The sequence below is a fragment of the Anser cygnoides genome, chromosome 2 (genome assembly GCF_040182565.1).
Source record: "Anser cygnoides isolate HZ-2024a breed goose chromosome 2, Taihu_goose_T2T_genome, whole genome shotgun sequence".
Taxonomy (NCBI): Eukaryota; Metazoa; Chordata; class Aves; order Anseriformes; family Anatidae; genus Anser; species Anser cygnoides.
Genome location: NC_089874.1, coordinates 119,507,322 through 119,520,354, shown reverse-complemented (window position 1 = coordinate 119,520,354; position 13,033 = coordinate 119,507,322). Strand labels below are relative to the sequence as shown.

At 40.7% G+C, this 13,033-nt stretch overlaps 1 protein-coding gene across 1 annotated transcript in view; it reads right to left on the bottom strand.

Moving 5' to 3' along the window:
* The window catches only part of LOC106038398 (chloride channel protein C-like), an 81,421-nt gene that overhangs the window by 33,093 nt on the left and 35,295 nt on the right, over positions 1-13,033 (bottom strand). The window contains 1 exon segment of the mRNA XM_066992985.1: positions 2,754-2,920. Coding sequence (XP_066849086.1) covers positions 2,754-2,920 — 167 coding nt within the window.

The following is a 13,033-nucleotide window of genomic DNA, read 5'->3' as shown; positions in this document are numbered from 1 at the left end:
TAATACAGATCTTTTCATTCTTAACACCTATGAAGAAAAGAGAAGATCCGCACTTTCTCTCCTACAGTATGAGTGCTAAATGCCTAAAAATACATGCTCTCTTGAATTTCACATTTTTCCTCCCTGCTACCAACTAGACACTGCTTTCCAAAGACTTTTCAGTTTCAGTTGAAGAAGGATAGCAATTTATGTGGCATTTCTATGGCTATTAAGCAAGCTGTTAGTTATCCAAGCCTTTCACCCTGCATACACAAATACGATTTATCACCTGCTTATAAATACATGTTAGCTACCAGTTCCTACACAGCTGATCTCATTCCCTGTTATGATTTGGGGAATACAGAAGTGCACAATTTATACATTTTGTGATCTCACAGAATAGTTAATTGAGGAAAGGTGATGCAGAACCTGCCCCATGTGCAACTGTGTCACCTATGCTTTGCCAGAGCAGGAATACTGTGATTGTGCACTCTCTGCCAAGTTGTTACAGACAGAAAAAGAGGACAATTTGTGCAAAATGATATCTGGATATAGGCATGTGAAGAATAAAAATACCTCCAAAGTGCAGCAAATAAGTGGAACTTGAAAACAGCAGAGCCTCAGATAGTCAGGGTAGTCACCCTGCAATAAAAGACTAAAGAATAACATAGGCGAGCTTCCACAGCATCTTGTTAGCTGCAGGACCAGTCAGAGAGAAAACAAATGAGAAAACTTGGTCTGCATGGAAAAACCATGAAAAGAAAAGTCATGGCCTGCCACCTTTCTGTAGAATTTTGACTCAAGTTTCAGGGATGCTCAGAAATAATGAGGAAACAGAGACATGGAAACATGTACACGTTTTTTTTGTTTGTTTGTTTTTTGACAGTCATCTTAATCTGTGCATTTTTATGGCTAGGTAAAATAACAGGAGCTTGCTTTTAGAATGCTTACAAAGACTGTGTGTGAAACATCAGAATTTGTTTAAATTATGACATGACTTCAAGAGGTGCATTATTAATCCAGAGTTGCCTTGAGTCAGTATTTAGGATTTGGGGATGCCTAAACTCTAAGTCAGATCAAAGGATTGGTCCAAATTCTGGAGGTCTGAAGTGGCTGAATGGTGAAGCTTCATTTCTTTGAGGAGATAATAACGTAACAGAGCATCCAAGAATAGTGCCTGAGAAGCCAAGCAATGGGTCGATGCCGTAGCCTATTCAGACTGTCTAAGAAGATTTAGACTGAAAATAGCAGCCTGGAAGGTGACCATCTATAAAGTTTTACCAAGTTGTGATACTATTTTTTTGTTTTGTTCTAGAGTGTCAGTATATTCTGTGACCACATTTATCTAGAAACTTTCTTTAACATTCCTGGAGAGGAAAGGGAAAGGAGTGGGAGGGAAATTAGATTATTCTTATATAGATATATGTATAGATTTTTAGATAGATTTGTCCTTCAAGGGAATGGGACCTCACTCTGAACCAGGAAAATAGCTACAATTCTTTTCATGGACTTGTCATATAACTGGAACACCAAAGGGAACCTTATGACTTCTTCCCCTCTGTTTTATCTGCCATGTTACAAATAGAAGTCATCCCTAATATCACAGATTGTTTTCATTTCCTCCTACTACATTGCTGGCTTTTTCCCTCTCATGTCAAATACCGTTAGAATACAACCAGTGTTCAATGTGCTCGCTAAAAACTTTCAGATATGGCTACATTTAGAAGTGTGAATAGAACAAGTCACCAATATTTTCACTGTTCTAAAGGGTTATTTGAAAATATGAGTTTTTCTAGTAAATCCCAATACTGTGAGAAATGACAGCTAAAATGTCCTACAAATAGCTTTGGTCATGGACGTATACTACCCATATATCCTTTAAGGAAAATAAAAAGTCTTCCTGTGGTAAATAAATAAATTCATTTTTCCTTCTATTTTTTCACCACATTTCCTATTTCATTCCTACAGAATACCTTAAAGAAACAGCATTTCTGCATTATTTTGTAAAAGACAGCAGTACAGTTCTCGCTACCTACAAGTAAGTGTAGACCCAGAACCTACATTTAGAAGAGAAAATTGTTCTTATTACTGGTTATAAATGGTTTAATTACTGATTATAAATGTTCATCAACAGACTGAAATTTCAGATACCAGCTCATATACAGGACAAATGGGGTTAATCTCACCTGACCTAGTAAAAAGTAGTTGTTTTTTTCCAGGCTATTCATTCAATCTAAGTCAGTGGAGGCACTTCCAGAAGATAATTCATCCGACCTGCCTCAAATTGCTATCCTTGGATGGCATGACTCGCCTGAAAACGTACTGAATATGCAGGAAGCCTAGTCCAGTCATCTACAAATTAGCTAAGGGGAACTTCACCATAAGGAATTCTATAAATTGTTGTTGTTCCTCTGCTCTATGGCATCTGCTCACAAGAAACAGTTGCAAATGTCTGAAAACCTCTACTAGTTTCTCTATTGGACCACTTGCTCTAATAAACAGCGTCTAACTAGACGGTTTAGGCATTATGGAGCACTTAGTGCTCTCAGGACTCTGGTGAAAGTGGTAATTCAGATGCTACCACAAACTCTAAGAGAAAGGGGATCTCCATTGTTCTGTTCATACAGAACATTGCCCTGTGAGGTCCATGGTCAGGATCAGGGTCTCCTTTTACTCCTTTGTCCTTCCAAGCTCCACAGCACAGAGGACCCACACAGTCTCAGTGCAGAACACGACACAGAAAACTTACAGATCAGCAACAAAAGAGACCTCACCATTTTCTCCTGTGATGAACAATAGGTTCCACATCCAAGTAGGGAATGCATTTCAGCCTCAGGAGAGAGCTGTACAGGGACACGTTAAAAAAGTCACCAACCATCTTGGCCACCATGACAGCCAGCATTATCAGCAGCAAGGACTGGACATCATTCGTGATCTCTACCTAAGGAAAAAAGAGAACAAAGGACTTGCCTTTTCTTTTTCTTTCTTACAGCTGGAGACAATAGCATGGGTTTTGAGTAGAGGGCTACCTACTTCTTTCACAGGGGAACAGGAAGCAATTCAGTCACCTTGCCTCGGTTAAAACTAGAAGAGCACACACTCTCCTTCCGAGGGATAGGTAATCAATCAACACTTCCACCAAAAAGCCTTGGCTGACGCAGTGACAGCTCCCCCTCCCGTTCCTATCATCTTGAAGCACTGCACTGGCATTAAAACTCACATCTGATTCCCATATTTCAGGTGCTTTGTGATAATTTTGCAGTATCAGAGCAGGGTAAGTAGAGATGGAGTAGCCAGATTGTTTTAAATAGCTTGGCATTTTGACAAATATTAAAAAATGCAAACAAATCCAAATATTTTTCTTTCTTGCTGAGCTCAGGAGATATAAAATTGTTTTCCCATAGTGCTGCTTCAAGACAGAATGAACTCCTTGTACAAACATCGTCTTGAAAGATGCCAGAAAAGGGAACAAGAAGCTTTCAGCAGAAGTCAAGCCCAGGAGATCAAGCAGCAGGAACATCACACAGTTGCCACGCTGAACAGCATTCAGCAGTACAAGACATGGTGCAGGCATCCCTTCCCCTGCGATCACAAATCTATCGATCTATCTACAACAACACCTGCTGCAGGGAAACAGAGTGCATACGAGGTTCTGGTACCTAAAATATCTTACCCGAGTACACTTGCATTTTCTCCCTACACATTGAAGGTATGGTCAGGTGAGTGGCAAAGTATTTAGCATGTTTTAATACTATATCCCCCTTCAATTATTTGGTTTTACCTCCACAGACAGACACAGCCACCATACTGTTAGCTCACTGCAATGCAAAGGTAGACTGAGTTCACATATCCTGAAGACATTGAACAGCGATGGTGGCAGTGACTTCATGAAGCACGCCAATATAACCGCCTTTGAACAAAGGATTCTGAGTGAATCATAGTGCTTGAAGTAAAGAGTAACATGAATGCACTTAATCTGTCTAAGCCCAGCTCACAACTAGGTCAAATATTTTTATTGGTGAAAATGACTGCACAGAAATATTCCCTTTATGCTACTTTAATACTGTTTTTTAATTATTAAAACTGCTATCCCCTTCCCATTATTCCCTCTATCATTTCATCTTATTAAAAAATAATTAGTTTATTCATTAACAATTATCCTGGAATAAAATATGCAAACTTTCCTCCTAACACTAAGAGGCTTTTGCCCAGAAACTTCTCTCCAATTCAGACAAAGTGAATTGCAGCACATTGCCATTTAATAGACCTCATTAGCTAGAGATTGTTAAGTACTCCAAGCATCTACATTCAGCGAATGCCAATAAACACATTTCTGCCTGATAAGCTGTAGCACTTTTATCCAGGCTTTATACTTTCACCCTTGTGCCGTCTCAGTTCTGGGTTCACACTGATAACATCAGGGATGATTTAGGGTATATGCCAACAAGGGACTCGTGGCATGTTCAGCCGTGCACGACAGGGTCATGCAACTGTCCTTCCTGCTTGGACATAGCTGAGGATTTCTAATAACAGCACAGCATTCTTTGAATGTCTTTTTAAACCTAGTGTTCAACTGTTTTATTTAAAAACACCAGGAACATGTCAGTTGAAAGGAAAACAGCAACTGTGGGATTTTAAGAATTGCTTCAGCGTATCTGCCACAACTCATTCACACAGATGGAGACTCCTTTATTGTGGATTCCTTTTAAGGTTATTTTTAAAGTATCTTGCTATGGGGAACTCTTCTGGAATAATACAAGTATTAAAAATTAATATAAAAGCACTCTAAAAAGCTATAAAAGCACTCTAAAACTCTAACTTTAAAAACTCTTGAAACTCATACTCTGAAAACATTCTCAAGTGATTGCTTTAACCTGCAAAGAAGTAATCTCCCCCAGAATACAGGGAGAAAGCATTCATTAAGTTGTGTGGATATTGTTACTACTGTTCCAAAAATCAGTGGAAACCCCCTGGACATGGACAAGAACTGACTACAGACTTGAGAACTCAAGCCATGTGCTCCTCCTTTCTTCTAGCCACAGGAAGCTAAGCATCCAGCAAATGAGACATCTTCCAAAGAGGACAAAAGAAGAGGTTACCAGCAAGGCCAGCCCAAGCAAAAGGCAAATGCAGGCAGACTACGGGAAGCAACAAGTGGACATTATTGCCAACTTCGTAGAGAGCACAGGAGCATGCCTGGTGCCATGAGAGCCTTAGCACTGCTTGCTCATCCCAGAAGCAGCAAACCTGACCACCTCCAGAACAGTAAGAACCAGAAAGCTGGCTTTCCAGGCTCCCCTCCTTGCTCTTTATCCCATTTTATCCTTTCCTCCTACCCTCCCATCCTCTAGTGGGAACAGTCAAGCTGGCCTGGCCCGCACCCTCTTCCTTTATTCTCTCAAATATTCAGCAACATTTTACATCTGCTATTGAGAAATTCTGTGGCTGGTGCTGATTTTCCCCAGCACTGCAGCCCTCCTGAGTACTGGGATCTGTGGGGATGGCTCTTCTCTAGAACACAGCAAAGCAAACACTCAGAGCAAGTGCCTCTGGGTTCGGTGTCAGACAAAACTTCCTCCAAGAGTTAATGCCTGCCAAGCAGAAATGCTGTTTATCTTTGGCAGGCTAGCATGGCTGAGGTCATTAAAGAAAGACATGTTAAAAGCATTTTGAGCAATATCTTCTATATGTAAGTAAATTGAAACTTTGGCCAAAACCGAGAAGCTACAGTTGTCCTGAACTCTCACTACAGATGGAAACAGGAGAGTCAATTTTTGTGATGTGAAATTTTCTTGGACATAGGTAATACTAGAACAACACTTCAAAGCAAGTCTGCAGATGACTTAGAAATCAATGATACATTTGAAGCATGAGCATGAAGGACAGATAAAATCATTTTTAAAATGTCAAGAAAACTCTGCATGAAAATGTAACCCATCACATGAGCTTAAGCTAAGATGGAGCTGTATACACTACTTATAGACCAAGTTATTTGTGATGCTGGTCTAAAGCAAAGTTTTTATAAAAGATGGATTTGATTCCACATCCAAGTATTTAGAGACCCAGAGAAAACCTTACTTCCTACTTACTGGGAGTTTTCAAGTTGTAGAATTTATTAGAAATAAAAGCATACAAAATACAAGAATATACTCCAGAGATCAAATCAGAAATGCTGGGGAAGGCAATTGGAACAAAGAATGAATCGCTCACAAAAATGCAGTCACTCACACAGTAGAAGTATGCCACAGCAGTGAAGGAAAATGAAGAATTCAACAAAACCTGTCAAAGCCCTGTAGCTAAAAGCTAAAGCCACTAATGTCAAGGACGCTGGAAATGCAGCAGCAAAATTCTCCTTAGGGTATCTTGATAAAAATCAAGGAAGCACAAATTAATCCAAGAATCGCAATAGATTCAAGTTGTCTTATACAAACATAAGGACACACACAAATCCACACATGTGCGTGCACACACGCACATACGTGCATTTCATAAGGCTTTGTTAGTAGTCTCCCTGTTTAGAGAAGGGCCATCTGCTCCCTGCTGAGAGAGACAAAGTGCAGAGCCTCGGGACTCGCCTGTACGAGGAAGTCAGCGCGCAGTGAGCCTGGGTGTGAATTTACTGCATATTAGCTACTCTGCACTAACTGCCCATTCGGGTACTCTTGGCACACCTTGAGTGAAAAACAACATACTTCACCTTCAAAAAGGAGCAAGCCTAACTCACACAAAAGCACTCTGAGAGCTAACTCACACAAAAGCACTCTCAGTAGGTACTAGAAGCACCCACCCAGGGAATTAGTGCCAAGTAACCAGCACGTTGTAAATTCACACTGGAGCTCCCTGCAAGCCAGTTCTGCCTGCAGACAGGCCCTGGTAAGCACAGAGCGGCCGCCAAGCAAGCCCAGCCACGGCCCAACACAATTAGGAACCCATGTGGTCCAGGGCTGGAAGATGATGCAGCCTCTCCTTTAAAAATAGTTATCTGTTCAAACCAGTTCCTAAAAAATCTAGGAAGAGAACAAGTTATACAGAGTACTAAATGGAAAGAGAAAATAAAGGTTGACAAAAACAGAGAAAGGAAGGGGGAAAGTTGGGGCAGCCACCAAACACCTACAACTCTTCAGCAATTAAATGCGATGTTTCATTTATTGACGTTCATTCCAAGCCTGCATTTTAGGGGCTGCTTTTTAGGATGCAATTTACTCTCTGTGTATATTGCCAGATTTTTTTCTCCCTTTTGATCTTCCGGGTGTAGCAGGCTGTGCCAAAAATTTCTTTGCCTAGGGCACCCATCTATGCAAAGCCAGCAGCGCTAATAGACGCTGGAAGCAGTCGGCGCTGACACTTCATACATCAGCAGCCTAGTAAATTGCACCTATTTTTTTCAATATTCTCTCTATATACAAAATATTGAAATATATCATTTGCACACACATGCGCACAGACCACAATTAATTTATTAGCACAGTTATTCAAAGCTCTTTAAATATCTTCTTTGTCACCGGAGGCACTTTTCAACAACCCCCACGGTCCTGAGTTTCTCAGGCCTCCACATCATTATAATCTGTTAGCCACCTTCATGTTAGCTCTGTTTTATTATATAACACATAATTATGCATTTCATTAACAGCATCACCAGGCACAGTACATCAAAGAGAGAAAGGCAGCTGCCCAGGAAATTCAAAAAGATGCAGTTTACTTAAATCTCACTGTTAAAAACCCTCCCCCCTTTTCAATCAAATGGTAGTTAATGTGTTTCAAACATTTTACTCCATCTCAGAGAACAGAGGCCAAAGAACCTCATTAGAAGCAAGGCTGCTGATACAGTAAATATTCCATGAACCCTTGGTATTTCCAATAATGTAAAAGAAATATCACTAGACAGCTAAACGGTGCGACCCAATTTTATTTCTTCTACCAAAAAAACACTTAGCAAGAGAGCTGTCTTGCTATTTGCAGCCTACAGTGACAAAAAGAAGAAGAAAACAACACACACAAAAAAAAGTATGACTGCAAAATGAATTAAAATGTGTTCAAACAGAAAAGCTACCTGACAAACTGAACAAATGAAAGAAAAAAATCTACTTCCTTCCCATGATATAACCATCAGCAGCCTGGGTAGAAGCAAACTCTCCAACAGAAATATTTTGTCATTCTTCACAAGCTTACACACACCTAGCTGAAAGCACTGGAATTTGGAAAATATTTGGGAAAAAACAAGCAGCTGCTGGAGAAGACAACATGTCTGAGAGTGAGTAAAAAAAGAGGGGGCATGGGAAGGGACATGAAGCCTTGGTCCTACAAACCAAATCCAATGGTTTTGAAGTTAAGGTTGTAGCTGGCACAAAACACCATTTCTGGGCACGGTTTCCTGGTCTCCATGTGACCAGATTTTGTGGAAGAGCAGACATTTCCCCAGGATGCAACCAGATGCAATCAGAACTACTCCCATTTGAATTTTTTGCTACTATTGATTCAACACACCAAGAAAAACATCATTTACAGTCAACAGAACGTTTCCAAAGAGTAGAGGGTTTGTAGCCAGCAGAAAACTTGTCGTCGTTTTTTTCTTGCTCAGAAGCAAATGCCAACAAGGTTGTAAACTGATGGCTTGACATGAAGAAGGGGAGGAGTTAACAGTTCCCTATTCACAGCAGTAGAAGAGTTGTTCAAGCAGCTTTCTTGAGAATAGGAGTTTATGGAAATAACGTCTCCCAGGATTAAGTTATTTGTATTATGACAGCCATTTGATAAACAATGCAGCTCTGCATTTCAATTTCTTTAGTCTCTGGATTATGATCTGCTGGCCCTTAGTAACCTGTGTGTTGAACACTTGAGTCACTTTCCTTCCCACTTAATAATGTCATAAAAACGTTATGAATTGCAATGTTGTTATCATTGTCCACTATTTCCAGCTGGGCTTATGCCAAAAGAGGCACCTTCCTCAGTATTGATCCAGCTGAATACTCCCTCCCTGAACTTCCATTAATCTCTCCTTTTAAAACTGAGTGTAAAATCTTCCTTTCCCGTGCACTTCACCTTTAAAGAAATCCTTTATAGTTCTAGGACTACATCCATTAACTCAATTCACTTTACTGTATCGCCTTATCACTCATCACCATCGCTGCTGGAAATTTTTGGAGAAGTGGGATGCTGCAATACAGTAAACATAACTCTCTTTAAAAGTCCTGTTAGCCCTGAGAAGTTATGCATTCAAGTTCCTCACTGCTGAAAATGATTATTTCTTGCAGCCTCAGGCACACGAAGCTGTGCATCATGCTCTACAAAGGACGACACACCCAGGGTAGGTTCACTGTAAGGACTTCCTGCCAAATCCCCAGTGCCAGGAGAATTGCACAATTAGCAGGATTCTTGCTCGTATTCGTAACTCTGTTAACTATTCCAGGCCATTACAACGAGTAGGCAGCTTCTAGCGCCCTAGAGCTTAATTACTGCCAAGGCAGAGCACAAAAAAATGTCTGAGCACGGGGTGCATATTTTTTTCTCTTTAAGCAAAATAGTCCTAATTAATCACACCCATCCACTGCTTCTTAATTCATTTTAATTCATAATGTTCAGTGAGATCAAGCCTCATTTTTCTCTGATGTGTATTTTAATACTTGCATGAATTTTTTCTGAAGCCAACCAGTATTTTGTTGATGACTTCCTTGTTTATGGAGAGAACAACTTTTCCTAATTCCAAAACCAAGCACAGCAGTAGGAGATTACTAAAGAGAACTTAGAAATACCCAGAAAAGCTAAGTAATCCCTGGAAACATATCAAAATCCTTTGAGTCTCAGTCCTTGGGAATTTGGACAGAAGAGGCTATGCAAAGTGGAAATGTTTGATTTCTTGTTTCAGTCCCTCAAGGCCTATAAATACACCTGTTTTGACAGGCTGTGGCAAGGGATGCAGTGATATAGGAAATACTATAGGTGATAGCAGCAACTCTTGCCAAGATCCCCTGGAAAGATATCTACCTGTGATTTTTTTTTAATCTGTCTCTTTATCTTGGGTGTATAGCAGACACCAAACCCTGAAAGGAGCTTTCAAAGCTCTAAATCCCAGGAAGACAGCACCAGTGCATGTTGTGTCAAGTGAACTTCTCATTAATAAGTACAGCAGTATTTTGTATGTGTCCTGCTGATTATGCCTTAGCATTCAGCAGGCTCACATGTTAAATCTAATCAAAACAAGCACTGCACTGTATAATAACCCATTTAAACAACCTTGTACTTTTTTAACCCACCATATAGCAGAATTCTTTGAATTATTATTCATGAGCATTTTTGTGAAATAACAAAGGGAACTGCAATGAATCTCTGTTATGTTTAAGCAATGCTAAAACCAACAACTCCAGAGTGCCATAACTCTCGTGGCCCCAGCTCCCAAGGTTTAGAAAAGGCTGAAGAAGGAGCCCCATGACTACAGGCAGCTGAAGAGCGGACACTGGATTTACGAGGTCTCTGTGGATCTTCCTCACTGTTTGATAAACGCTGTATGCCACAGGCTGTGAACTTCATTTCAGCTTTAACAGCAGTAGGAGATTAGACCTTAAATAACAGCAGAAAGCTTACAAAAGCTTGCTGTTCTCAGATCTAGCGTAGGTGATCATTCACTGAGCCTCTAGTTTCTTAAAGTACATTACAAAATCTGAGGTCCTGAAACGGTTCCCCATCCCCTTCTCTGTGAGAGTAGTTTCACTTATTTCATTTTCCAGACAGGCTACTGCTGAAAAATACACAGTGCTTTTCCTTTAGTTGGAATACATTCAACAGAAAATAATAGGACTTAATGTATACAATAGCTTGTTGATTATGCATTGTTACTCCATTATATAAATGGTTGGGTTTAACTTTTCGGGTTTAAAATGAACAGAACACTACTGTACATCTCCCTTTCTTTGTTAAAATGTGACCGCTTACTGTCAGATTAGGAAACACCTTTAAACTCACCATTCAGACTCACTGGGCTCCTCCTGACAGGTAGAATAAGCAGAGCCAATGCTTACCCTGTTATGAATAACTATAGCCTTAGAGATTTTGAGAAATTGTTTTGACTAGGGTTTAAACTCTTCATTAAAAAAAAAAAAAATCAGACAGCTTAGTAACAGAAAATTAGGCCTTGTCAAAACAGCTTCTGTGAACCATCTCAGGTGTAATCAAAAACGTTAAGTGAGCCCTAAAGTATTTAAGTGTGACAGGCTGATGCATTGAACAGTCTAGCACTGGGAAGAACCTGCCAGCTGAGTTTCCAGATAATTAGGCATTTCCTTTGCCTGCCTTGAAGGAAACATGATATGAACCATCTTAAAAACTACATTTGTCTCCACTTTTCCAAAAGACTTTTCTTTTCCCAACAAAACAAGGTGGAACAATCAAGCATGTGGCACTCTCCTAGGGAACTAAAATGAAGAATCTAGCCATGTGGATGGTACTGAGCAAAACTAAATTTGAAGTTAAGTAACCTTGCTGAAGTGATTGTACTGAACTGTTTTTAAGCATTTATAATGCTGTGTTGGTGTAGAGGAGAGAAGAACTTGAACCTCACTGTAGAGGGAGCACATCCCATTTCCTGCCCTTTTCATAGGAACTCTACAGTACACATCATATTGACCAGCAGGGAAAAAAAATGCTTCCTGGTAAGGAAAGCACCTAAGTATGTACTCATTCTAAAGTAAGCGTGACAATCTTGTCTCATCTGCACCAACATCACAGGACAGATGCTGACGTGACCTGTTTCCCGGAGCCGTCATTACTCCCACACAGAAATGGCTCTCCCCATAGGCAGCCATGTGCTCCATATCGTTTTCTCTCCAGAGCACCAGGCTGTGGTTGCCCCAGGAGTCCAATGTCCCTTTCACGCACTTCTGTCTTGAGCAAGTCAGAGGGAGGCACAGCCAGAGGTCTCCCAGGGTCTGTGCTGCCAAAGGAGGTATTCATTTCTTACAGTCAGTTCTTTCCCTTCTCTTTGTCTGTTCCCTCTCCAGTACTGCATACACCCTGCTAAACAAAGAGGAGAAAGGGAAAAATACGACTTGAGCCTTTCAAATAAATTCTCTTTTCTTTGAACAAAGGTCAGGGTAAGGAAGAACATAAGGTGGGAGTGGTATAACCAGAGTAGCCTGAGGTCGGTCTTCAGGATATATGACCTGAATCACCAGACAACTCCACCGTCGCTCTCTCTACCACCGTGCAACTTTTTCCTCTCTAAAGCCCGCCGTTCTGGAATTTGCACCAGAGGCTACAGAAGTCACCAGTGGACAACAACCTGACAGTTTGGGTGTTTTTCTGTTTCTTTTAGAGATGCCAGAAAGCATCTCAGGTCTGGCTGTACAGGCTGGCCTGAGACATGTCCTCATGCACTCAAGAGTTCTTTCATTATCACTCTTTCATATCTCAAAATGAGAGAATAGCTACCTTTAGGACATGTCCCATTGGCTACCATTTGTGCTTCTGTTTTGTACTATGCTTCTCCTTTTCCACATGCTTTCACGGCTTTTTCCCTCTGTGCCTGCCTCTACTCAGTCTTGCTTACAACAACCACGCACCTTTTACCAGTACTCACTGCCACCATCATTTGTGTCCCACACCCAGTCTTATTCCTCTTGAAAAACAAACAAACAAGAAAACAGGCAAAATGTTGAAACTGCAAGAACAAAACACATCCTGCCCATCTGGGCAGAGGGGAGGAGGACACAGTCCTCCTTGGGGATCTGCCTCTCTCAAGAACGACAGTAGGCGTCTCCTTCCCACCGACAGACCTTGCTCAGCAGAGCAGCTGCTGGGCTGTATAATCACTTGCTCCTGTTTCAACTAGGTCCAAGAATCAAACAGGGATTTCTGGCCCCAAGCCCCCATTCATTAGAGCAGCCGGTTACATGGGGTTTCTAATTTAAGATGATAATAAACCCCTCAGGCTAGAGAAAAGAAAAAAAAAAAAAAAAGAGGTAGGCTTACTGTGGTAGCTTTTGTCCCAGAGATAAATCATTTTCACAAAGTTTGGAAAAAATACTATTGGCAATATTCTGAAGGTTTTTAAGTTAAAAATATA